The sequence below is a fragment of the Ictalurus furcatus genome, chromosome 14, assembly GCF_023375685.1.
Source record: "Ictalurus furcatus strain D&B chromosome 14, Billie_1.0, whole genome shotgun sequence".
NCBI lineage: Eukaryota > Metazoa > Chordata > Actinopteri > Siluriformes > Ictaluridae > Ictalurus > Ictalurus furcatus.
The window spans coordinates 17,117,765-17,145,318 of NC_071268.1; the positions used below are offsets into that span (position 1 = coordinate 17,117,765).

Consider the following 27,554-nt stretch of genomic DNA (forward strand, 5'->3'; position numbering starts at 1 on the left):
TCTCAGTAAGCCACAGGTGGCAGGATAGACTGGCTGTCCCTTATTTGCATTGTTGTTCGCTTTATTTTCATATTTTCGTTATATCTCTTTTGTCTTTGTATTAGTTTCTTTCTATCCAGTCTTCCAGTGTGATGGTAGTCTAAAGCTGAAATTGGAGGCCTGCTTATACTATTGTTCACAACTCTCACAAAAAACAGGATTGGAGCACCTGAAGAGAGAGAGAGAGAGAGAGAGAGAGAGAGAGAGAGAGAGAGAGAGAGACAGTGAAGGAGTGAGAGACCACAGGGAACACAAGACTTTACAATACCAAACTTTGAAGGGAGCTTTTTTTTCTTGCACAGTGTAAGTGAACAGGGGAAAAGTGTTTTGTGTGTCTCACGGGACGAGGGAAGAGAGAAGAGAAGTCCACTCTGCTTGAATTCCTTGATTTCTTTGATATACTGATACATCTATTTTGGTCCATAAAACAGAATAATGAGTGCAGAACCTGCAAAGGAAGACTACTATGATTATCCAGATTTGTATGATAATGCTGTACCCACCAAGTATCCTGCAGAGTAAGTAATTCCTTTTCATGTACTTACCAATGTTTTTTTCTGTTTTTTTATTTTTTTTTATTTTGTTTTGCTTTTTGTTGTTGTTGTTGTTGTTGTTGTTGTTTTAAAACTCCTTGTACATTTTATTAATACATACAATGTTTCAAACTGAGCATGGATATATTACACTTACTGTATGTTGTAAGTTTATGTGATCCATAATGAAGAGCATTTGTTTGACAGAAAACAGTATATTTTCCTGTTTGACATACTTCAGCATTTATTACTAGTGCATTTACTGTACTATCAGTTACAGCAGTATACAAAATTATGTTTTGAATCATATGGGAAAATGTCATTTATACTCAAAACATTCTGCCACTGAAATTTGCATTTCAGTATCAGACCTATCACTGAACTTCCTGTTACCACTTAAAGGAATATACTGTTTGATTTGCATCCTCAATAGGAGACTCCAAATATTGGTGGTGTATTTACAGCCTGTTGTACATTCATAATATAATTCATCGTATTAGTCTGAGTATTTGCAAATATCCACTTTTGTCTTTGTTTTGGTTTTAGTTCATTCTTTGTTTATCACAGTAATTCAGAACTGTAAGATATAGTTTAACCTCAGTTATTGCAGAGTAGAGCAGTTAAAGTTTAAGACTTCCAAGAGGAAAGGGAGGTTTATGCTCCAGTGCTCTGCATAAGCAGCTTCATGGCAGCTTATGATAAATACTCTGTTTCTGTGAAATTTCCAGAGTTATCCCACCATGTGACCCAAAAGCTGACGAAAGTCTCTTCCACATATGCATCACAGTCATATCCGTGAGTCTTTTCTGAGATAAACTCTCTGATTCTTCACATTCACGCACCTACATAATGTTATTTAAAATAACTTCTTCACACTAGTGTTTGATGTCTTTCTTTTATAAAATAAACCTATAAATGGAACCTAATTACAGGACAACAAATAAAATAGCACATTTTGGTTGGGCAAATCATGTAAAATCTAATCACTTATAATGTATAGCTCCTGGGCTTCCCACTGCCTCTAGGTCACAGCCATCATTCTAGCATATTTGATGTTGGTAAATGTGATGGCCCATGTGGTAGGGTCAGGCCAACCCCCAGCATGCTTTTGAAGCCCTGGATAGTCCTAAAGCTATGATAGGTCTGAGCAGGTCACTGATCCCAATCCTCTGTTCATTGAACTGGATTAATGGAGGACAGGGCCACATCACATGGCCTTGTTTTGAGAAGAGGCTGTTTCATTTCCCTCTAATGAGGATCTGTTATTTTAATTTGAATGGGAAAGCAATAGAACATTGGGTTCAAAAGGTGGGTTATGGTTGGATTTTAGCGAGGTTAGATTGGTCAAGAGTTTCCTCTTCTCTCTGTGTGTGAAGTTTGTGGTCATGCTGATCCTCTTGGTGTTGGCAAGACGGCAGAAAGTTGTAGACAGTCTAAAAGGAGTTCCAGCTTTACTCAGGTGAGCCCAGAATGCTTTTCACTTCCACATCTTTATTCACAGCCATTGTCAAAGCAATCAGCTTCTTCTACTTTATGCTTACTTTACACTGAACTTAAATAAGCAACCTGATATCTAAGTCTAACCAAGATATTTGTTCATTTCTTTATTATTGTATGGATGACTTAATATTTCTTTTCTTTCTCAAGCCCTGTGAATTTTTTAGACCATACACAGCACAAAGCCTTGTCTGTAGCTGTGTTTGGAGTCCTCTTCTGCAGGCTTGTTGGACTGGTTCTATCCCCCACCCCACTGCCCTTTACCAAGGACACAGAAAACAAAGGTATGGGGATTCTTCTGTGATGAACAAAATAACTATCAGGTTTCTTCATGTTTTGAAATTAATACAATATAATGTTTATGGGACTAGAAACCGTAACAGTTCAGCGAACATTCTGTTAATGTTTGAGACCACCAAGATAGCTGGGAAACTGGTAAATATGATATGAACCAGAGACGAAGTGAGTCATTCTTATACTGGAACTATCAAATGAAGTTTACTTATTCACAAAATGGCCCCTATCCAAAAACAGGATCTATTTACATAAGAGGACAAATAATAGCTCCTTACCTGACTCTTTGAACTATTGTATGGAAGCTCGTAGTTATGTTACTGAACATATTCCGGGGTTTATTATCTATGTATCTAATATGTTTAACTAATAGTGTAATTTGTATCAAAGGTGACAAATGTTGTGAGAAACAATGTCGGACAAATGTTTTTCATTTGTTGTTATTTATTATTGGTTTTCTCAGAGTATTGGCTGATCCTTGCTCTCTTCTACTACCCTGCTTTGTACTACCCCTTGCTGGCCTGTGGCACCCTCCACATCACGGTCGGGTATGTGCTGGGCAGCCTGTTGTCTTGGACACATTTTGGCATCCTCATCTGGCATAAAGTCGACTGCCCCAAAACCCCACAGGTTGGTACTCTCAGTTTGTATTGGCATTGTTAATGATAGGGTTGATATTATTATCTTTACTACATTACATAAGATGTTCATCTGACAGAATCTACTGAATCTCAGGTTAGCTAGAAGTACATTATGGTGTGGATTTGTGGTCAGATATCTTTTCTAACACTTGTTTTTGGTGAATCTGAATAGTGTCAGATTCAGACCTCCTTCTTGCAGCGTAAGAGACAGGATATCATTTGTTTATTGTTTATTGCCTTCTTAATGAATGTTCAAGGTATAAAATTATTTGTTCTTCCTTCAAGCCAGCCACAGTGCATTTGTCAGAGTTAATCTGAGTTAGTCAGAGTGAAGAGTATCTTCTGAAAGTTAAAGCTAATCAAAAAGGTAAAAAAAAAAAATTAAGTAAAAGCTGTAAACAATATCTAAAGGCATGATCGTGTAAATAGACTTATTGTCCTTTTCACTTGTGGTGCTTTTGAAGAGTAAGATTAAGTAAGATGTGAAATAAGCAAGGTTTGCAATAAGCAATTTACTTAATTAAAATCATAATGCATTTGAGAAGCTCAAATTATTCCTAGCCCAAAGTATAAAAAAGTAGGACATTTGTTCATGTTGTAGTATTCTTCTACTTGTCTTCTGCAGATATACAAGTACCACTCCCTGTTGAGCAGTCTGCCAGAGATTGCCTGTTTGGCATTTCTCAGTTTCCAGTATCCTCTTCTCCTGTTCAAGGGCTTTAAAGGAACAGAGAAAAGCGATCCCTTTGAGGTGAGTGTGTACAGTGCCACTGATGTGTAAATGGACTGGGACCAGACTGAGTGTTTTTGTGGCATTAACAAACTTGTCATGCATATTTGAGGCCTAGAATTTGTCATGGTGGCATTTGAGCTGTCTAGAAAAAGTAAATGGGTAAGATCTGTGGCTTCCTGCTTTCACTGCCTGAGCACACGTGAGAACATTTTAAAATCATAAATTATAAAGCTTAATTATCAAACACAATGCAAAGTGTAAAACTGTGTTTAATCACCAGAATGTCATTCCATTGCCTAATCATAAGCAGCTTTCTGGGATTGGGTTCTGGACTGTGACAGAATAGATTACACAGCAGTTGTGTTATTTTCCCACAGAGAGGAAACAATGGTACTCTTATTTGGCTTTGGCTATTATTTTACTCTGTAAAAATGTATGGGGTAGGTTGAAATTGAGGGCAAGGATCTTCTCTTAATAACCTTTTAAATTAAAACTCATAACTATATTTGATTAGATAAATCTGGATTACAATCAGCACTTAAATGTGAATGCATATTGATTTCCATTTGCTTTAATTTTGTAATTTTGTCTCTCAGGACCTAAAGAGCAGCTACTACACACACTATGTAAAGAACATCCTCAAAAAGAAGAAACCATCTCAAGCCAGGTTAGATGGTGTGGGCTGTGCAATATTGTCTATCAACCCACTTGTATCTATATATCACAAATAGTATGTAAATCAGATTAAGCAACCTGACTTATTAAGGACTGTTCATATGTTTTCTATACAATGGAATATCTTTGCTGAGATACAGCAGCTAATCAAATAATGATTACGGTGCCCTCTACTAATATTGGCACCTGTGGAAAATATAAGCAGAGAAGGCTGTGAAACATTGTGAGATTTTTTTTAAAAAATCACAAAAATACTCTGTTCTCATGGATATCAAACAATTGCAAACAAAACATAGGTTCATCCAAAAAAAAAAAAAAACCTTTAAACTGTTAAATATAGGTGTGCAACAATTATTGGCACCCTTTTAGTCAATACTTTGTGCTACCTCCATTTGCCAAGATAACAGCTCTGAGTGTTCTCCTATAATGCCTGATACATGGCAAGGGATCTGAGACCGTTCCTCCATATAGAATCTCTCCAGATCCTTTTCAAGGTCCATGCTGGTTTTCTATGGGTTTCAAGTCAGGGGACTGGGATGGCCATGGCAGGACGTTGATTTTGTGGCCAGTAAACCATTTTTGTGTTGATTTTTATGTATGTTTTGGATCACTGTCCTCCTGGAAGATCCAACCACGGCCCATTTTAAACTTTCTGGCAGAGGCAGTCAGGTTTTCATTTAATATTTGTTGATATTTGATAGAATCCATGATGTCCATGATGTCCAGGTCCTCTGGCAGAAAAACAGCCCCAAAACATTAAAGAGCCACCACAATATTTATCCATGGGCATGAGGTACTTTTCCATATGGTTACCTCTCTGTGTGCACCAAAACCACCTCTGGTGTTTATTGTCAAAATGCTCTATTTTGTTTTCATCTGACCATAGAACTCGATCCCATTTGAAGTTCCAGTAGTGTCTGGGAACTGAAGATGCTTGAATTTGTTTTTGGATAAGAGTACGGGCTTTTTTCTTGAAACCCTTCCAAACAACTTGTGGTGATGTCAGTGAATTCGGATTGTAGTTTTGGAGACGTTCTGACCCCAAGATGCAACTAACTTCTGCAATTCTCCAGCTGTGAACCTTGGAGATTTTTTGGACACTCGAACCATCCTCTTATTTATTTTTTTTAAATATCAGTGGGAATATACTTCAAATATATTTTTGTCATATGAATTCATAGGTGTGCCAATAATTGTTACACACTTGTATTTAACAAAGATATATATTTTTGGATAAACCTGTGTTTTGTTTGCAATTGTTTGATATCAATGAGAGGAGAGTATTTTTGTGATTTTTTTAACAAAACAAAGTGCAGAAAGATTGGATCTAAGAGGAAAAAAAAACAATTGACTTAAAGTTTGTCAGTGTGAACACAACCACAGTAAAAAAACAAAACAAAAAAAAAACACTGCAGTCTGAGTATGAATTTAGTATGAATTTACAAAACAATAATAAATCATTCAGTCATTTAGTCAGTTGATTAGAAGTTTCCTGTTCTGCATAAATCCTGTTAAACATTATAAGGACATATTATATACAGTCAAGTGAAAAAATAAGTTCACCCCATGGAAATTGTTTTTTTTTCACATATTTGGATAAGCAAACATTTGATCCTCTTTGAAACAGTGCCTGTTAATAAAGGTGATACGCTATCAAATGACACTTTGTAGTAATTAAATTAAATTAATTAAATTAACAAAAAAATAACAGATCAGTCATGTGGAAAAATTAAGTACACCAATACAGTTATAACACCTTCAAATCCATAAAATTAGAATTAGGTTTTCAAGATTGGGTGCCAGTGATTAGAACCTGCTTAGGGAGTGCAGGTGAAACCTGTCTTATTTATACCCTTCTCATAATTAGTAACTGGTGTTTCCTTTGTGATTGAGGCATGTGGTGTCATCATGCCAAGATTTAAATAATTTTTTAAAGGCCTTCAGAAAAAAAGGTTGTGAGTCTGGCAAGGGACTTAAAAAGATCTCCAAATAGTTTTAAATACATCATTCCACTGTAAGGAAAATCATCTACAAGTGGTGCAGATTTCAAATGACTGCCAATTAGTCCAGGACTGGCTGTCCCAGCAAATTCAGCCCAAAAGCAAACCATCTGATGCAAAAAGAAGTCTCCAAGAACCCCAAAATTTAATCACAAGATCTGCTAGTAGGTCTTGCAACTGTTGGTGTCAGTGCATGCTTCTACACTCAGAAAGAGATTGCACAAGAGATTGCACAAATTTGACCTGCATGGGAGGCATGCCAGGAAAAAGCTTATGCTGTCTAAAAAGAACAATAGAGCAAGACTACCAATTAGCATATAGGCAAAGACCAGGCCTTTTGGAATAATGCGCTCTGGACAGACAAATCAAAGATAGAGCTGTTTGGCCACAGTAAAAGCAGACATGCTTGGCACAGATCAAAGACAGATTTTTAAGAGAAGCACCTTATACCAACTGTGAAGCACGGTGGTGGAAATATTATGGTTTGGGGTTGCTTTGCATTCATTTATTCAACAAGGAATTCTGCATCATATCAAAGAGTGAACAGAACATGGAACTTTCAACAGGATAATGATCCTAAGCACACTAGGAAATCCACCAAGGAATGGCTCAAAAAAGAAATGGAGGGATGTTGTGGGGGATTTGAAACTGGCAGTACATGCAAGAAAACCCTCAGACATCTTGCAACTGAAAGAATATTGCATGGACGAGCGGTCAAAAATTCCAGTAAGCCAATGTCAGAGATTGGTGGACAATTAGGTAAAACACCTAAAAGAAGTCATTTCTGCTAAAGGGGGCTAAATAATAGCTTCTGAGGCCAAGGGTGTACTTAATTTTTCTACAGAAGAATATCAAATCTATAGATATTTCTGTTGAATAAATGATTGAAAAAGCTATTTTTCCTTGTGTTTTGTTCAAGTACAGCAACTTTATTAATAGGCACTGTTTCAAAGATGATCAAATGTTTGCTTGTCCAAATATGTCCAAAAAGCTAACAATTTCCATGTGCATGACAGTCCTTAGTTGTGTTTCTTCTTTTTCAGTTCAAGCAGCTCTAAAACCAAGCTGACTGAAAGAATCACTGACACACTCAAGTCTTACATATACACACCTCAAGAAGGTAACTACCACTTTGTTTGTATGTAGTGTTAGGTGATAATATCTGCAGTCATAATTTTATGATTTTTTTTCTGTTAGTTTTTAGGTTCCCTCTAAAGTTAGCCATCTCTATGGTTGTGGCATCTATTGCTCTTTATCAGGTGTGTATCTTTGTAACTCCCTTGTAAAGACATTTTAATTGTTTACTGCAGGATTAGTACATGCCTAATTATATGCTGTTTGCCCATGTTCTATCAGATGGCCCTCTTGCTGGTCATTGGAGTAGTGCCCACTCTCCAGATTGTCCGAAAAGGAGTGAACGAAGACATTGCATTTCTCCTGGCCGGCTTTAACATAATTCTGGCAGACGATCGGAAAGAGGTGGTTAAGATAGTAGTGTACTACATGTGGTGTGTTGAGGGTGAGTTCAGAATCATTCAGAATCTTTCATGAAACCAAAATAAACAACATTTAGCGGACTGGTTTTGCATGCAGAACGTACGAGCTGTAAAATCAGAGTTGTGCTGGCCCAAATTTAGCCTATTACCCAAAGACACTTAAAATTCAACATAGAAGCAAATACTCACATCTGTAAACCCAGTCGGAGATAGAAAAAAGACACCAGCCGTGAGTGAGAAGAAGCAAGGGTCCAGATTTTATTTCCACCTCATGAGATCCACACCAGTGTGAACTCTCAGAAGTGATCTGACACCTGGAGCTCAAGCTCCAGTATTTATACTGTATTTAAACAGTAAATAACCAATATATTTTAGAAAGACTATGATATTAAACTCTTTTTAACCAATAGGGTTAAAAAGAGCTCATCTTGTGTAAAATTTCACGAGTTCCTCACTGCTGCTTTAATTCTTTTTTCCATTTCTGATATTTGGTATTGAAAAAAGAATTAGGGGCTTCTGTGCTCAGTAGAGGAAGCTGCCCGCGGTCTAATTATATTAAGCTTCCTGACAACTGCAAGAAATATTGCCCAGAGGCCTGTAATGGATCCTTTGCTGAACATACAGTATAGATCCACTGTCACTCTCCTTCTTATACACACCTGTGTAAATCTATACTATGTGCACAAAAACATGCATGAGCCCACGTACACAAATTACGATTGGAGAATAGTGATGGAGTCAGCAGAGCAGACTGATGGACCATAGCAGAGCTTACTTGCAAATCAGCCAGTGGTGAAAAGTGCTGAGTGTGTGTGTGTGTGTGTGTGTGTGTGTGTTGTCATTTCAGTGTGCTACGTCTCAGCAGTAACCCTGACCTGCTTGGTTAATCTGATCATGTTTATGAGGTCCATGGTCCTGCACAGGTACGGCTAAAATGTACATAATGTTTAACGATTCACAGCAATGCTTTATTCTCACACATTTGTGCATCTCTCTTTCGGTATGTCTCTCTCTATTTCTCACTCTCCCTCACTCATTCACACACACAGAGAGAGAGAGAGAGAGAGAGAGAGAGAGAGAGAGAGAGAGAGAGAGAGAGATGAAACTAATAGTGGAAGGTATTGTATTCCCAATGATAACAATTACTGCCAATGGGAGCAGGCTTTGTTTGACCCTAATTTACAAACTACAAGCTGGAAATAATGGGTTCTCAAATTGAGTCTGTTTTAATTGTATCTCAGCTATTTTTATTCAAATTGCTTCACACATCCTCATTATATTCCTCATACATTAGGACTCTTTTAACTCCCAAAATTACATATTTCTGAATTCAGGTCCAATCTGAGGGGGTTGTACAGAGGGGATATCTACAATGTGTATAACTGCCAGAGGAGCATAAGGCCATCACGTCCTGCCCTGGTGTGCTGGATGGGCTACACCAGCTACCAAGCTGCATTTATTTGTCTGGGTAAATTAAACTGTAGATTAATTTTAGTAAACATTCATTTTTCTCTTTCCAATGGGAAGGGCCATTTTATTTTATTTTCATAGACATGTAGATTCTGATTTTTTGTATTAATATAATATTTTTCCTAAATTTCATGTTAAATCTCAACTTACTATTTATTATTTATCTTAGAACACAATTTTCTGCATTTACTATGAGTTATTCAGTAAATACTGTAGAGCTAGTTTGAAAGATATGTATTTACAAGATTGAGAAAACTCTAGAACTGGGATTTAAGCATGCATTTCAATTTCATCTACTAATATAACCCATTTTTATTACATCTACCAAATAATGTATATGCACGTTTTTGAGCCAAGTACAATAGAATAACTCTCTGTGTCTGTTCTCATCAAGGCATGGTTATTCAGACTCTGGTGTTCTTCATTTGCTTTCTATTTGCTGTGTTCCTCATCATCATCCCCATCTTATATGGAAAGAATCTCGTGGTCTTCCGCATCATTGGCAAAATGTGGTGAGTACACTTTGACATCACTGCCGATGAGGACGATTATATTAAATCATCATGGTCCTGGTCAGTGACCCTGAGCTGTTAGTCTCTTCTGCGTCCTCATTGTGTCCAGGGTCATGGCATTATCTCCAAGTGCATTACACCATCTCACGTCCTAATCCATAAACACCACTTAAAGAAGTGCTGCTTGAAACAAATCCTCTCTTATGTGTTGTATCTCCATGTCCAGGCCCTTCTGGTTGACGTTGTCATTGACTGTGCTTATTCAGCATCTTACATCAAGGTTCTTCTTCATTAAAAAGGAAGCTGGAACGCAAGACCTAACTAACAGGTAGGACTTTCCGTGCCCACTATGAAATAATGCAGCTTTCAATTAGATCTTTTCATAACTAATAAACTATTGCATGTTGTTGAAATAAGTGTCAAATTGTCTTAAATTCAAATGTACTTTGTCTTAGATTTTAAGCTACAGACATTCATAACTTGGCATCATTTCATGTGTTTTTATGTACATTTGAATTTGTTTTGAATAATACACGTAATTTGCATGAGGCAGGAATGTGCATTAAATCAATGCTATTGTTAGCTACCAGCTGTTGAACAAGCATATAGAGCACTCCAATCTCTGCAATAGAAATACCTTTTTAACTTTTTGTTGCTGAATAATAATTGTATATGCTAATTAGTTGGACATTTTCCGATATATGGGATAAAATTAAATGTAATTTGTTTCTGTTTTTTTTTTTGTTGTTGTTTACAAAGTGCCTTTGTAAAAGTCTTCAAAAGTATTACATTTGATTGGACAATATCCCAGTATATTGGGAGAAGGTCAATTCTTTTTACCTTCAAAAGTAAATGTCTTTTGCTGGTCTCTATAGGGGGGGGTTGTTCCTTCTGACCTACCTGCTCTTTCCAGTCAATGTACTGGTGGGTGCATTGTTGGGAATTTGGAGGTTGGTCATCACAGCTCTTTTTAACATTGTCCATTTTGGCCGCATGGACATCAGCCTTCTCAACCGCAATGTGGAAGCTTTTGACACAGGTACATCAGATTGCATTAGTAACCTGGCTCAACCAAAGACCAGCTCACCTTCCTTTAGTGCCTTATTTTCTGTTGCCTGTTTTTGTACATATAAGAGTGAAGCATACAGATGGTTGACAAATTAAAGGAAAAATCAGTGGCTGTTATTACTGGCATGGTTTAGATCCACCTGACCTCTTAAAGCGAAGAGTTACTGCATATAAATTTATCCTATCATGAAACGTTTCTATCCTGATGAGAGTGCTCCCTTCCAGGATGTCAAAGTCTCCATTCACAGGGCACGAGGGCTCACTGAAAGATTTGAGAATTATTTAAATCATACGTATGCTATGACTTTCACAGTGACCAGCTCCCAATCCAAATGAACACCTATAGTAGATTTCCAATCAAATGTGTTAGACAGGGCTCTCTACCACCATCATCAAAACACCAATTGAGGGAATATCCTTCAATGATGTTCATCCCTCCAGTACAGTTCCAGAAACTTGTATGCCAAGGTTCATTGAAGCTTGCCTTATAGCTTGTGGTATTTCAACAACTTATTAAGACACTGTATGTTGGTTTTTCCTTTAATCTGTCACCTATCTGAATACAGTATCAGTCCATACAGGATTTCACAGTTTCTTCTGTGATTGTTACAGCCAAAAATGTTTGATTTTTCTGCAGCTTTTTTCAACATTTCGCGATGCAAATTGCAGAGTTTTTTGCGCGTTATTTTTTTCAAAAATCTACTGGAATTGGCGAATTTGCAATTGCACGAAATTGTTTTGCAGTGATGTTTGTTGGTCTTTTGCAGTGATGTTTGTTGGTAAATGAGACCTTTTAGCTGTACTCATGTTTGACGCACATGACTCGAAGAGAGCTTTGGCTGAATGCACGTTGTGATGACGTCACACGATGCGTCTTGGCCCAAATCTGTGGAAAATCTGCTGTAATTTTGAAAAGATTTCAAGCTCTGCCGAATATTGCAGAGTTTGCTTGACTATGCCTAAATCCTGAAATCGCCAAATCACGAAATCCTGGAGGGACTGGTATATATGTTGTATGTTTCTTCTGCAAAAATGACAGCGTGCTGACAGGCTCCTAAAAATATATAAGCTGTAAAAACTGTATGACACTTAAATCCTCCCCAGACGGTGATTGCTATGTAATCTGTAGGTCTTATATGAGATGAATGCTCTGCACAGTTAAGGAGCAGACATATTGATAGGGCAGATGGAATTGCCACTAGACACAATAGTGTATGATTGTCTGTAGATTGCATTTTCCCCAGTTCAACTCACGCACCATTATGTTGCTCTGCAGGGTATCGCTGCTATGCTCATTATTTAAAGATTGAGGTTAGTCAGTCGCACCCAGTCATGAAGGCCTTCTGCGGGTTGCTGTTACAGTCTACAAGCCAGGACAAAGGCACTGGAGATGCAGCACGCAATGTGGAGGAAGGTTGGTGATACCACTGATACAATTCCTATGTGCTCCTTGCATCATGCATAAAGTACATCCAACATGGCTCTATGCAACTGAATTACCTTATACTTATTTTCATGAACAAAAAGTGTAATGAATTATTAACACAGATTATATGGAATTTTGTTTCTGAATCAGTTTTGATGTTTACTATGCAGTGATGAAATCTAGTACACAGGCAAAAATCTGATCACACTAGATTTCATCACTTTACATCCCTTTTTTTAATCCAATGTGTTTTATGAAAAAGTCCACTGTTTCTCTGCTGTTCGACAGTGGTGAATTGATCCATGAAGGATAAAGGTTAGGCCTGTGCACAAGTGTGTGTCTGTGTATTTGATTTCTCCTGGGCCATCTAGACTGTATTTCCAGGCAGTTGGCCAGCATTGTTTAAAACTTAATTGATTCATCACACTGTCTTGCACGCAGCAGGCGAACATATCTATCCTGATTAAATTTGTGAGTATAAATTGGGCCATAATGTACACTGAGTCTCTCTGGCCTCACTGTTGCTCTCACTCAGACCTGTCACAGACAAAGCAAACATCCGACCTCCGCTGAACAGAGCCTCATCCAGATGAACAGGACTTTTGCTTATACTTTTTTCTCCCTCTTTATACTGTTTGTATCAAGCAAGGTAGACATATCCTTGTCGTTTTACCCTGTATGGAACTCAGAGTCACAGAAACAGAGTGTGATGGCAGCTGTTCGCTTCCAAAGAAGTTAACAAATTGTCAATGAAAGCAGATGGTGAGTGCACCATCTCTAAAAAACACAGCTCTAATTAATCTCTATGTCTCTCTTTTAATTCCTTGACATCTACAAATTGCTTAGCATCCCAAATTGGAAATATTTATGGGATGTCTTTGTATTTAGATACAGTCAAAATTCCCATAATTCATGTTGTACAAGGTTCTATTGTGTAGTTGAGGTGAGCATTAGGTTAGCGGATTACACAGAGGGACCATTTTAATTGACTGTTTCATATTTATGCAACCCAGAGGGTGTGCGATTTAGCATGGTAATGGCATGCTCAATATGGTCCAACTGCACTCAAAAGATTCCATTATGGCTGCCTTTAGATGTAGCAGTGTGCTGATGATCCTCATGCACTATGTTGACTACATTAACATTTGAAGTACTGTTTACCCATACCTCCCGATTTCATATTTATTTTCCTGTAAACACCTTTGTGAGACATCAGAGGAAATAAGTCGAATGATGTTATGTAATATTTATGCACATTGTTTTGTTTTTCATAAAATGAATAGCCTTAGGGTTGTTTTAACTCCTTTATTGCACCACATCTGCCTATGCACATATTTGATATGCAAAACTAACTATAGGTAAAGCAAGCTAATGTTGGAGGCTATCTGGCTGTTTTGTTGCAGGAATTCAACTGGTTTCACAGGACAAGAAACAGAACAAGGTGCCCAATGCTAAGCAAGCACGTGGACACTGGCATCTCCTCTACACGCTAGTTAATAATCCATCCTTGGTGGGGTCCAGGAAACACTTTCAGCGACAGAGCTCAGAGAGTGTCCTGAACGGGACCCTTAAACGGAGCTCCAAAGAAGGCAGCAAAAAGGAAGGCGGCACCACAGCAGTCAGCAAATAGCGAGAGGGACCTGCATTTAAGGACTTAGACTGACAACACACAAAATAATAATAATAATAATAATAATAATAATAATAATAATAATAATAATAGTATTATTGTTAGTATCTGAAGAAATTAACTTTGTCTTGAATAAATGCCCTTATACCTTATAGTGCCTCAGGAAGAAGTATAGACTGTTTCTTTTCTTTCTTTCTTTCCTTTTTTTTTTTTTTTTTTTTTGACTGGATGGGTGCACTCTTTCTTTTGTGATTAAATTGTTGTTTTCTCATTTGAAAGTTTCTGGTGCAGGATTATCAGAAAATGTACAATGGAACTGAACTCCTACATAAATACTTGTGCAAAGTTATACTGGTTATTTATGTATGATGATATACGATATGATGTATTTCTTTCTGGGTGCCCCCCCCCAATTCCATGCCGAGTCTTTCCTGTGCATTTATTACTGTCCTTGGCACCTCTGAAGAGAGTTTAAAGATTAATTTGCCTGAACATGTTACCTTTTAATACAATAAAGCATAAGCAATTTTTTTAGTTAATAAAATAAGTTTACAGCCATGCATATTTAGTTTAAGAAAATGTTAGTTTTGGAAGAAAAATAATAAGCGGATTTTTGTTGTGATTGAAACGATTTTGCCCAAATAAATAAATAAATAAATAAACAAACACATAAATAAAAGCAATGCTGTGGCGGTGTCTGTGTCAAACAAAGGAAACGATACCGCGTTGTGGCATGTAAGTACGCTATAAGGATGAAAAAAGTTAATTACCTATAGGTGTGTAATTATTCCCGAAAGACACTGCTGTTTAAAAAATAAATAAAAGAAATAAATAATATTGATAAGCTAAAATATTGTAACATTATAATTACATTCTGATTGCTCTAGTCTAAGGCGCACGAAATATAATGCATGATTTACTTATTATTCATTTATTTTTTATTATTACAAACAAATTCCGACAGTTTTTCTCTCTCTCTTTCTTTTTAACTGAACAGTTATGATGTTCTGGTGTTATAACTGAGCGCTTTAAGACTGTCGCTGCAGGCGGGTCGCGGATCAGAGCCACAGTTTAGCGCACTGCAACCTGCGACGAAGTGCACTTCATTTCTTTGTTCTTCCAAATGTTTCTTAATACCAAAAAATACACCACGATCCCTCACAAAATATATAGCGATTTATTTACCGTTTAAAGAAACTGTGAAACATGTAACATGAGGTGTGTGGCCGCTCTAGAAAATTTACTTTCGTGCGCATTTTCCGCGTGGGGAAAGAGAGGACGGACAGCAGGAACGCCTGAAAATGTCCTGAAAAACACATTCAGGTTATTAATTTGAATCTTCACGCATATTTAAAAATGCATTTTTTTTTCCAATTTGTGTGCATTTTCCTTCTATTGTTTAACTTTTGTTGACAACAACAACAATGTGCGGTAATATTTTTCTCTATGTGATCGTGTTTCATAATTATTCTGTCAAATAAATTGCTTTCCTCATGTCTAAATCATATAGCCTTCTGTTTATCATGTCAAATGAATAAAATACCCAGTGCACATAGTCTGATGTGTTAAACAATACATTCAAATTACACACAAAGCATTTTTACCACTGCAAGAACTAAACCAAAGGTATTCATAAGTATTTTATTAAGTTCACGTACATAAAATCATATCAAAATTTTTGAAAAGATGGTTCACAACATCAGTTGAACAGCTCGACACAAATCACTAAGTGGAAGTGGACGGGACTGGGTGCGAACAGGCTGATGGTGAAATGCGACGGTTGAGATATAAAAAAAAAGACATCGTTATTACACTTGACTGCTTTACACCACATATCGACACTGAGAATATCTACCGTCCTATATATGCTAATAAAACACACTCGGAAATACTTCTTGTGTGACATGCCACGAACAAATTACCTTAAACTAGAGAAAGGAGACGTTCAATCAGTCCCGAAAGGCGAGAGGATCTTCTTAAGCACCTGCTCCTTAACGGAGATCTTAAGTCACACATTACAGAAAATATCACTTGAAGGTGACCTGGGTTTTTAGCCTACTATTTTTCGCACATGCCGTGAAGTGAAACGATTCCCTTTCAGAAGTAACAATCTGTGCACCGACGTTTGAACAATAACTGATGAACATGTTGTACTCCCTGGGCGCAGTGTGAAGACAACATTACCTTTACCAAAGCCCTCAACTAACGGACATTTTATTTGTGACTGACTGGTACTATGAATTTCACACTCTCCTACATGTATGAATGCTAAGACTTTCCAGGTGATCAATTTAAGGTTGAGTTGAATATACAACTCAATGTGAGGTGTGTTGGAATAAATTCCTTTTGTTCATAGAGATTATTATTATTATAAAACCCAAGAACTAATATGAAATATATACATTTACTGCTGAATAACTGAGGTAAAACAGAGTCAATGCACCTTCTGCAGAGTATTACAATAGTAAGGTGATGTGCTCATCGGTATTTACCTGGTTTGGAATGTGGTCGAAAGGTAAATATTTTACACACTGTCGGTTTTAGCGCAGCTCTTTATAATTGCCATTTATTTCCTCAGATATATTCACTGCCTCAGCCCCTAAAGGTAACCTGTCACTATACTCAGAGCCCACTTCAAACTCTTCCTGAGTTTTGGACTGCGACTCAGGAATGGACTCAGTCACCACACTGCCCTCGACTTCCTCACCTTCCCCTTCTCCTTCCTCCACATCAGCTTCAGCGTCTCCCTCACCAAGCTCACTTGCATTGAAGTTTTTCTCAGATCCCACAAAAGAGGCTCTCGGATCAAAATCTGTTGATATGTGCTTCTCCATCTGATCTGCATTCTGCGTCTTCATAATCAGTTTGTAGGTCTTCCCTTGATACTTGTACAGCAAGTGACAGCAGGTGGCTCCCAGCAAGGGCACTGTGGCCAGAGCCAGTAAGAAAATGCTGACCACCACTATGATAAGCAATGATGGTATTTTCTTCCTTGTCGTAAATACAACTTGAACCTGGCAGTCCTGGCCTCCATAGGTGAGGCACAGAGTGTAATTAGTGCCTGGACGTAAACCTTGGAAACGATATGTATTGACACCGTCCTCGATCTTGGACCACTGAACAACTGAATGTCCATTGCCAGTGCTCACACAAACATACAGCATGTCAATGGGAGATTTTCTGGATGATGACTGGTAAAGAGTGAACGGTTCCTTATCCACAGTTTCCAGGTCTTGGAGTTGGTTGAGGTGAAGGTTTGATTTGGCATTTGCCATCTGTAGAGGATTAAGCTGGACTTTAGCCTCAGTCTCTGACACCTCCAAAGCAATCACACCAAAGTCAAAGGTGTACTGTTTAAGGTCATCCAAGCTCAGGTTAAATGCATGATTGGATATATACTGTGTACCATGACTTATTCCACACTTACTGGTAAATGGTAAAGTATCAGTATTAACCGGTACTTTTTTAGTATTAATGGATGATGTTCCAGTTGAAAGAATTTTGGGCTTCTCATTTATGGGCCATACATTGTTATTGGGGTCCTTTGGGCCAGAGTTATTGTTAGTTGGACCAATACCTTTTGTGTCTAGCACAGAATTGGTGGATTCTATTTTGGTAACAGTCATTGCAAGTTTCACTGTGTTTTCAGCTTTGCCCATGCTATTAGTAGCAGAACAGCTATAGTTTCCGTTTTCTTTTTTGCTCATATGAGGAATGGTTAGAGTTCCATTCTGAAAGATGAGGAATCTTGTATTAGAGGGTGCACCGTTAATAGGGACCTCACTATTTTCAACAACTAAGGGCAATGGGAATGTTAATAGTTGGTTTCCTGCAAATACTTCCCACTCAACATCAGGTTTGGGGCTCCCTTTAACTTCACAGTGTAAGATGACCATGTACCCCTCATGAATTTCTGTGTTTTCAATGTTAGGCTGATGGGTTATGGTAACCGTTGGAGCCTGACATACCAGTTTTGGCATTTGAGTGACCTCTAAACCTTTTAAATGGGAAGGTGCCTCACATCTGATATTGTTCTGCTCAGGAATGGAAATTTTAGATTTAGATTTAGTGATCCAATCCCTCATCCACTCCAGTTTGCAAGAACAGGTGAAAGGATTGTTGTAAATTTGTAGGTGCGACATGGAGATAAGGGCATCAAAAGTTCCTTCTGCAATGGTAGTAAACTTGTTGTTGTTGATGCGAACTGAACGCAGATCTTTCAAGTTGGTGAAAGCGTCCTTAGGCAGACTGACCATCTCATTGTTATTCATTTTCAGCAGCTGCAGAGCAGTCAGGTTAGCGAGGTCCTCCCATGGGAAATTTACTATTTTATTATGACTTAGGTCCAGATTCCTTAACTGGAACATTGGTGCTAGTGCGTTTCTCTCAATGGTGACAATTTCATTGTGGGCCAGCCAGAGAGATGTAGCCTGGGTCACATTTACAAAACTTTGGGATTTCAACACTTTTATTTTGTTTGCTGAAAGGCTCAGAGTGGTCACATTGGATGGCAAGCCCTCAGGTACCAGCTGAAGTTCTTTGTAAGCACAGTCCACAAAGTGATGGGGGTTTTTATCTGAGCAACTACACTGCTTAGGACAGCACTGCACAGTCACTGCAAGGGTAATCACTGCAGTCCCCAAGGCGAGGAGCATCAAGTACCTGCTCGCCATTTTCCACACCTGCACTGAACACATTGACAAAGAAGGGGATGAGTATACTGTTCATAACTCGGTCTAAGCACAAATCCACTGGCTAGAATAATTTAAGGAAAAAGTTATTCTTGTTCAACGACAGTGAGACACCACATGCTACCCCATATTTACATTTAGCACATTAGTTTCTATACACATATGTAGAGGCAATGGTTTAGAGAAATGGCAAATGTACTTTTGAAAAAAAAATTTTTTATTATTTTTTATTTTTTTAAATGGAGCACGACTTGCTCCAATCGTATGTGTAATACTGAATATACTACAACATATTTTTTTGTCATAAGATAATATACTATATACCATGTAAAGGATAAACCAAAAGAAAAAGCAAATTGTGTGCCGATGGACCGCGCGTGTTTCACAGTGAGAGCAAAAGGGTGAACGCGCGTGACACTACGCGCGCTGCATTCGCGCTATCCGTGGTGCTGAAAATCTTTCATAACGTTTAATTGCATCTCTTTTCGCGAAAATAAACCCTTAAATATGAGTCGTAGTAATCCTTGACAAGATATGTCACATCACTAATTTCAGTGAAATGGAGTCCGGGCAGTACTGATATGCGGAGTAGTTTTGTGCCAAAAAAACCCCCAAAAAACTTTCAAATGCAACTTTATATTGCATTTAGTTGCTTGATTTTGAATTTAATCCCATCTTAGCAGGAAGTCTTTAAACTGTCTTACCTGTGCGCGAGTACTCCGACTCCTCGTACGGAAATAAATCAAAACAACACTCGATGAAATATAATGTGATTTTATCTAGAGGTGGTAAGGAGAATTATTCCAAAACATAATTAATACTCCTATGTTACTCTGTAAAACGAAGCAATATTTGTCGATGAGACAAAGCAGATGAGACATTTTCATCTCACTGTGATGCTTAGCAATCCGGAGGTAGTTCTCTGCATGCAATCGAGTGTGAGCAGAAACCATTGCGCGCGCCCGCCTCCTTAGAGCAAAGGGAAGGGTCGTGCACGCGCAGCCTCTCCCTTTCTATACATTAAAGCTACGGGACTTGTCGCGCCACGGAGAACATTTTTATGTTTTAGATTGAAGTGATTACGATATTTTTCACTCCAACAATCACAAAACTCTTACATTATGCTAATAAAAATGCGAAAGCACCATCCGCAACATCTTTTCTATACTTTCCTGTAGCAGTCAGGTCTACATTTACGCTATAACCAATTGTCCACGCCGTCATACACTAATTAATGGATATTAATCAATAGCCTAACCTAGTAACAGCACTCAATTGTATGATCAATCTGATAACGATTCAAGTACATTAAAACTATTGATCCGTGAAAAGCATAGGCTAATTTGAGCTTTGGATATTTAACTTTGTGTCTTAAGAGGCGCAGAATTATTGTATTATTTACATAAAGCACAATTAGAAGTGACGAGTAGTTCTCCAGTTGAGTCATTTCGTACGATTTATCCTATTTTACTCGGTTTTGAGTTATTAATTGGATTTCCACTTTTCCGCGCCACACCCACAATGCATTTTACTGACACATCATAAATTCTCTCACTGTTTATTATATTAGGCACAATTTTTCGCCATATCATGAACCTACTGATGGTCCAGACTTTCTTTGTACTTTTACAAGTAGCTAGTCTATATCCAACAGAATATAAAATGCTAATTTCTACGCGTTAACCAAATCAACCAGTGTAACCATCAATGTTACACTGTATAAGCGATAACAGAGCATGGATTTACACTTTAGTGAATGAGAACAGCTCACTGTTTCAGTCTATGGGTGCACTTTCAAAATACACTCATTCATATAAAATGTACTTGAATTAAAATATTATAATAGAAATACAAGTACACCCTTGATGCTATCGCCCATGTAAACCGCCTGAAGGTTTACTGTGTAGTCTTGCTTTAAAAACGGGACTAAAACCCTGCCGACTTCACAACACACCCTGTTGCTTCAGAAAGCTCCAGTGATGTGCGGCGTCTCGTTACTTTATGCGCGCTGCCACCTCGCGTCTAGTGTGCGCATGTGCACGGATGTCCTTCAGTACTGCAGTGTCTATTATTGTCTATTATTGTCGTTTATATATTATATATATATATATATATATATATATATATATATATATATATATATATATATATATATATATATATATATATATAAAAAAGGATGACAAGGCAGTTGACACCCTAGACAGGGTACCAACCCATTGCAGGGCACAATCACACACTACGGACAATTTTGAAATTCCAATCAGCCTACAACATAGGCTGGTGGAGGAAACCCTGAAGCATGAAAACTCGACACAAACAGGGCAGAGGTGGGATTCAAACTCCCAAATGTGCTAACCACTAAGCCATCATACCCCTTGGGTTAGACTTTTAAACTACATATTCAAAATGTAAACATTTCCAAAAGAAGTGCACTAAAAATGGCAAAACCTGACCCTATTTTGTGTGTGGACTTCTAATTTGAATATAAAGTAAGAGTGAAAATATGTAAGATGCACATCTAGGTCTAAGATTACAACGTGAAGTGTTAGGGTGAGACTTCAGTGCACAATCTGGGTAATAGGTTGGCGGCTGTCCTCAAACATCTAACGTGCGGTGTTCAGCGACTATGTGTGTGCGACTCACTAAGATAAACAGATACTCACTGAGATAAACCATACAATGACCCTGTATGCTGTCCATCATATGGGGCTTTGAAGTCTTTACTCAGCAGTCTGCAAAGAGTTTCATGAGTACCAAATGCACCCTCATCCCAAGTGAAGTAGGAGGTTGCACACATTATGCCAACAAAAGCACCATCAGAGACACTACTCAGTCTGTAGTTCATCTCAGATAGTACCACAAGTCTATATGACTTTGACATAAACCCTGCCGTTGTACTCGACCTTGGGTGAGCTGTCAGATGCACAAGGTTGGCAACCTTTTGTTGCTCTTTTGTACAGCATGGCACGAATGTTGTACATACGTAATCATAGGCATCTCTGAGGTAAGAGATGATCTCAAACCTGTAGTCGTCCACTGAGTCTGGGACATATTTAGCCAAAAGCATGATCAACAGGACCAAGGGCATACTGAGACCTCTACCATATAAAAGGAATGCAGGTATGTTATCTGTATTGTCATGTGGCAGTATTTTCAATGCAGTGGGCATTAGAGACAGATGCTGGCCCCTCACATTGTGCTCAACAGGGGTTTGAATCAGCTGGGGGCGGTAGGCAGTAGCTAGTGTTTGGAACTGAGCCACAGCAGTCTCTAAGTGAGCAGTGATAAACTGCACACCTCTGTGCAACACAATATGTTTTAGGGCTGCAAAATATGATGTAATTCTCTGAGATGAATTTCTAAGCAGGTACTTGAGCCATGGATTCACAAAGCAAACAAATATTTACCCAACACAAGATATACCCAACATACGGTCAAAAGTTTGTGGATACCTGACCATAACATGGCTTGGCATGTGGATACCTGACCATAACATGACAGTGGTGGCTTGGCGGTTAAGGCTCTGAGTTACTGATCGGAAGGTCGGAGTTCAAGCCCCAGCACTGCCAAGCTGCACCTTAATGTGACCAATAAAGACTCATTATCATTATAACACCCATATGCTGGTATTCCCCAGCTTGCACAAAGTTTGAAGCACAGAATTGTATAGGATGTCTTTGTGTTCTGTAACATTAAGATTTCCTTTCACTAGAACTAAGAGGCCCAAACATGTTCTGGTATGATAATGTCCCTGTGCATAAAGACATGGTTTGCCAAGGGTGGAGTGGTCTACACTAAAACCCAACTGAACACCTTTGGGATGAACTGGAATGTTGACTGCACCCCAGGCCTCATTGCCCAATATCAGTGCCTGACTTCACTAATGCTCTTGTGACTGAATGGGCAGGAAATGGAACTATCGGTTATCAGCAAAAACTGGCGATTTTTCCCTGTTGCGTCCATTGCAGGAGCAGCTGAGAACGGTCCAATGTCGTTATACAGTACGAGAGCAGCCTCTAGAGGTGAAATAAATAAAAAAACTATCACTGAGAAGTGTTTTTTATTCATTTTGGATGTCTTTATTTTTTTATTTGTTATGTGGAGTGCTACTTTTTGTTTTACAACCTCAACCTGGAACCCTCAGTGTTCCTTAGACAAGGAAAATAAGGAATTAGTGCTAGAACTATGTCTGCCATAGAAGACCAGCCTTCATACCATACTGTGCAACTCTTGAGGATAAGGTGCCTGTCTAATTATATAATTAATGTCCATCCTCCAGAGACCTCCAGAAAATAGGTTACATTTCATATACTGTGTGAAAAAAATTATATACTGAATATAAGCCTCCTGTTTTTTTCTTTACCAGTTTAAGTGAATTTGGTTCTTGTAAATTATTTCTTGATGGTGGTTGGCATCTACATTGAAAGACATCAACTTGTACTGCTCATAGTTTGAATCAGTACTTCTAATTTGAATGATAAAATCATAGATATAAATACCTAGATGCTGCATTCGCTATTGATCGCTGTTTATAAGACACATCAATGACTGAGCAAGAGCCACCATATTGGGGCAGTATTTGGCACTGTAAAAACAAAACCCTACACTGTCTAATGATGCTTAGTGGTCTTTCCAAAAGAAATTTCATGAAACTAGCAGTAGGACAGGGTGTTGTGCTCTTTTGATACTACTGTGTAAAGAGGATTGGACCCTAATATACAGGCCACACGGTGATATCTACAATGGAAGGACACTACAATAAATATTACTCCAGGTATCACTGAAAAAATTCCACCAAACTGCCGCACTTGTATGTTTATCATGAGAACGAATTCCTTTCTAGAATTTGATCTTGTGATCCCAGGATAAAGCTACCCAAATCTAAATTAATGTCTACTTCATTCATACTTTATATTTGGAGCAACACAATACAAAGTTCTTTTTTGCTTTTTTATTGTATAGAAATGAGTGATTAAAGGAGTGATTAAAACAGTATCAATGTAAAGGTATCAATGTTCTACAATGTTGCATAAAAATGCATCATGATGCATGATGTATTTGTCAAACGGTCTTTTGACTCTAGAAGTGTAAGATCACGATTGTCATTTATGGATATTTCAGAAAATTTTCAAAAGACTCTGAAAGACTGTGCGTCAAAGAGCATGATGTCAACAACTATAGTCTAGACTATGCATGCACATGCATCATTGATGACTGTGATCAGCAACATGTAAATTACTAAAATAAAACCCTTTCTTGTGAAATATAATGTCTTGTTGCCATATCTGTCTTTTACTCTGGAAAGTGCATATGGGATACCTTTAATTATCTTTTAGAGTAAAGATTTATGGGTACATCAGTGGTCCTTAAGATCCAGTTATAATTTTTTTTTTAACTTCTTTTTATCACATTTTATCAAGTGCAGCCGTACAGTACAATTAGTAATCCAGCAATATGGCACAGGTATACATGTCTTACAGGGCAGTCCATGGCTTCCAATATCTTCTCAGTGTCCACACATATTTCCCCCTCATGGGATAAAATGTTAAGTAAGGGGTTACAACCACCAAGACAGTAAATAGATAAAAATAAATAAATCAATCAAAAAGAGACCAAAATAGAGGCACAGTAATAATGAATAAACAATAGTAATGCGTGAATAACATCAAGATGGCATTCAGATTTAGATAACAAAGAGAATCTACTCTGACTCCTACAACAAATCACATGAGAAAATATGAGATGATCGGGGCCCATTTAATTGAAAATTTTTCTGTTTTTAGTTGTACTTTTGCAGTTATATATTCCACGCAATAAACATCCTTCACCCTTTCCCTCCATTGTGATATCGTGGGGGGCTGCAGCTTCAGCCAGGAGACCGTAATCATCTTCTTAGCTATTAAGAGCAAGACTCTCAGTAAGAATATCATATTATTGTTCTCCACCTTCTCCGGAAGTAATCCCAATAAATAACAAGATGGTTCTAAAGGCAGTTCTATGTGTAAACATTTTTTAATCTCATTTTGTATGTTCTGCCAATATTCTGTTAATGTTGGACAGTCAAAGAATATGTGTGTATGGTCTCCCACCAGGCCACAGCCCCTCCAACATTGATCTGATTTGTCTCCAAATTTTGAGGTAATAAGGGGAGTTCAGAAAAATCTCATCTTGACTTTCCATTCAAATTCCCTCCAAATGGGGATGTTTGTTATTTTGTGTCCCTCTCCACAAGATAGTGCCCATTTTTCATCTGGAATGATGGTATTCATCTCCAGTTCCCATTTTTCCTTAATGTCCAAACTGTCATCCTTTAGTTCTTCTTGTAAGATCTTATATACGTGTGATATGATCTTCTTTTTAATGGTTCTTTTGATTATTAACATAAAAAAACATTCTATATTGGATGGCGAAGTGCATAGTTTATCCCATTCTCTGTGTGTCTGTAAGTAATGCCTTAGCTGAAGGTATCTAAAAAAATCATGGGCTGGCAAATTATATTTATGTTGGAGCTGTTCAAATGACAATAGGACTCCTCCCTCAAATAAATGATCTAACATAATTAGACCATTTCCTTCCCATTTTTTGAACCCTGCGTCTAATTTGGATTGGAGAAAGTCAGTATTGTGTATCTTCATTGTTCTAGAAATGAATGTGGGGAGTCTTAGCTTCTTTCTCACACTTGCCCATATCTTTAAAGTGGTTTTACTTTCAATTATTTTTAAAGGTGTAAAGATACATACCAAAGATACAAACAATGTACCCTTGTTACCACACCAGCAACATGGAAAAATACACTTTGATACCTTTATTTCTGAGAGTATGATTCTCTTGGTGATACTACCCATAGCCTTTCAGTTGATGATTTTTCTCATTTCTAGACAAGCAAGCAGACAGATTGCAGCAATGTTACAGTGCATTGGCTGAATGACAACCCTATAAGTTTCTTCACAACTAATAATCCCAAGTGGTGCTCCAGCAGTCTGGAAGCGCCTATTCATTTCAGCAAAAAAACATTAGAGCAGAATAAATCAACTGCTCCAAAATGAACTGAAGTTGCAAACTTGACATGACTCATAAACTAACTTTATTAGTAAGTTCAAATATATCAAATGCTGATATTCTGCGTCCGTGATGCATGATGATTATAAATTGCATATGCCTTGCCTATATTCTTATGTCTTCCAGCAAATGCTGCTATGATTTCATTCTAAAAAGTGAAGCTTCATTAGGGTTTTTGACAAAAAGTAAATCTTAATCATTCACAATAGAATACAGTTCATAATGTATACTAATGCTTCATCATTTTCACACTGGGTGTCTTGTCTGTAATAATAAAAATTACTATTGCTGAAGCTATTTCAGCAATACAGCTTCCTGCATCTCCATGAAATCCAATTGTGGATAATCCTCACTGTAGCCATTTCCTCTCCTCAAAACAAACAACGAAAACAATCCTGTCCCATTGCATTGACTTCTTGTTGTCCCACAGAAATAGTATTGCAGTATCTGACATTTTTCCGTTAATATACAACTTTACATTAATATACATTTTTAAAGAATTGACATTTTCTACAAATATTTAAACACTTCAAAGAACAGTCTCTATATCATGGTAGTATCAAATATGGCACAGAACTAAGCTACTCATCAGCCCCAGCACATCACATGACCTAGTCACATGCTTCACTGATCACCAGAACCTGTTTCCTATTTCACCTAATTAATGCCACTAGTTAAATTCTCTATTTTGTGTCACGGCCCCCAGGGACGATTCTATCTTTGGCCACTAGAGGGCACCTTGACTGCCTCTGCAGAACTTCTCTTGTCTCCTTCCATTTCGTGTCTTAACCATTCTCACGTGTTTTCATTTTCCTGATTGGTGCTCTCTTTAAGTTGCCTGTTTTTCCTCCTCAGTGGCTGGAGCATTAATTCTAGTCACATTTTCTTAGGGTTTATTTTTCTAGTTCCTATCTTTCTGATAACGCTGGTTCCTAGCATGTCTTTCCTCATGTTTGTTTCCCTGAGCCTGTTTCCTGTGTCTGTCAACAATAAAGAAGTTCTGTATTTGCATCCGCCTCCATGGACTTACTCCATGACGTTTCACTGACTATGTCTACCTGCAAATCAATATTCTGATATTAATCAGAATTTGGAAATATTCTCATTAGTATTGATTCATGTAAATGCTGCAATCTGATTGCCTGATTCAAAGTAAGACAGTATTCTGATTCCCACCCCTGGAATATGCCTGTTTTAATCAGAAATTTGTTGCATGTAAACACCTTTAGATAAGGAGATATATGCGTATGCTCAGGCTGCAAGGAATTGTGGGAGATAACAGCGGGAAAGGAAAAGCGCATATGTCTATAACAATCACAAAAACCTTTGCGAAATCCTGGAAGGACTGATTAGAAACCTACATCCTCTCTGTCATTCCTTCCTTCATTCATCTTCAGAAATATAATTTTAGAATCAATTAAAATTAGTCCGGCAATGTAGGGTCATCATGTGACGTCAAGGAAACACACACACAGCATAACAATTCCTGTTGTTTTGTTAAGAACCTCTGCCTTACTTCATTTAACAGGGAATTGGTTTTTTCCCCTCTAAACAGATCTGCGTCCTTTAGGTGTGTTTTTAGGGAGCACAAGCTAATCTTTATGTCATGGTATTTTAACAGCAGATCCAAAATCAGGGCATATGAATTTCCTTCCTCAAAGTAGTACTGAATAAAATCCATTTTTCTGATTTCTTGCCAAAATAAACTTTTATTTTCTAACATTTAAAGTTTCGCTATGGATCAAAAATGGTTTAAAGTAATCACAGGAGTCCACTAATGTATGAGA

The 27,554-nt window shown here is 37.8% G+C and overlaps 2 protein-coding genes across 11 annotated transcripts in view; one reads left to right on the top strand and one right to left on the bottom strand.

The window, feature by feature from the left end:
• The window catches only part of islr2 (immunoglobulin superfamily containing leucine-rich repeat 2), a 62,119-nt gene that overhangs the window by 33,226 nt on the left and 1,339 nt on the right, over positions 1 to 27,554 (bottom strand). For 3 of the 10 annotated variants that reach the window (XM_053641307.1, XM_053641308.1, XM_053641306.1), the window contains exon 2: positions 14,644 to 18,701. The exons of 2 other annotated variants lie outside the window; for them this stretch is intronic. In XM_053641307.1, coding sequence (XP_053497282.1) covers positions 16,555 to 18,687 — 2,133 coding nt within the window. In that variant the 5' untranslated portion in view covers positions 18,688 to 18,701 and the 3' untranslated portion in view covers positions 14,644 to 16,554. Of the gene's footprint in view, positions 1 to 14,643; positions 18,702 to 19,409; positions 20,514 to 25,512; positions 26,841 to 27,554 lie in introns of those variants that run through there. 5 more of the 10 variants (XM_053641310.1, XM_053641309.1, XR_008387652.1 and 2 more) reach the window with 3 other exon arrangements.
• On the top strand, positions 229 to 14,120 carry stra6 (signaling receptor and transporter of retinol STRA6). The gene is made up of 17 exons (XM_053641313.1): positions 229 to 557; positions 1,301 to 1,367; positions 1,949 to 2,031; positions 2,220 to 2,353; positions 2,827 to 2,993; positions 3,630 to 3,755; positions 4,334 to 4,404; positions 7,456 to 7,532; positions 7,610 to 7,671; positions 7,769 to 7,931; positions 8,756 to 8,831; positions 9,243 to 9,376; positions 9,773 to 9,890; positions 10,117 to 10,218; positions 10,766 to 10,929; positions 12,235 to 12,372; positions 13,788 to 14,120. The coding sequence occupies exons 1-17, from the start codon at positions 475 to 477 to the stop codon at positions 14,012 to 14,014; spliced, it is 1,992 nt and encodes a 663-aa protein (XP_053497288.1). The 5' UTR covers positions 229 to 474; the 3' UTR covers positions 14,015 to 14,120.

What these genes read in the sequence shown, in the direction of transcription:
- stra6 (XM_053641313.1), top strand. Translation starts at nt 475, where the DNA reads ATGAGTGCAGAACCTGCAAAGGAAGACTACTATGATTATCCAGATTTG. An exon ending in TGTGGAAGCTTTTGACACAG is followed by an intron (nt 10,930 to 12,234) that starts GTACATCAGATT and finishes GTTGCTCTGCAG; the next exon opens with GGTATCGCTGCTATGCTCAT. An exon ending in AGCACGCAATGTGGAGGAAG is followed by an intron (nt 12,373 to 13,787) that starts GTTGGTGATACC and finishes GTTTTGTTGCAG; the next exon opens with GAATTCAACTGGTTTCACAG.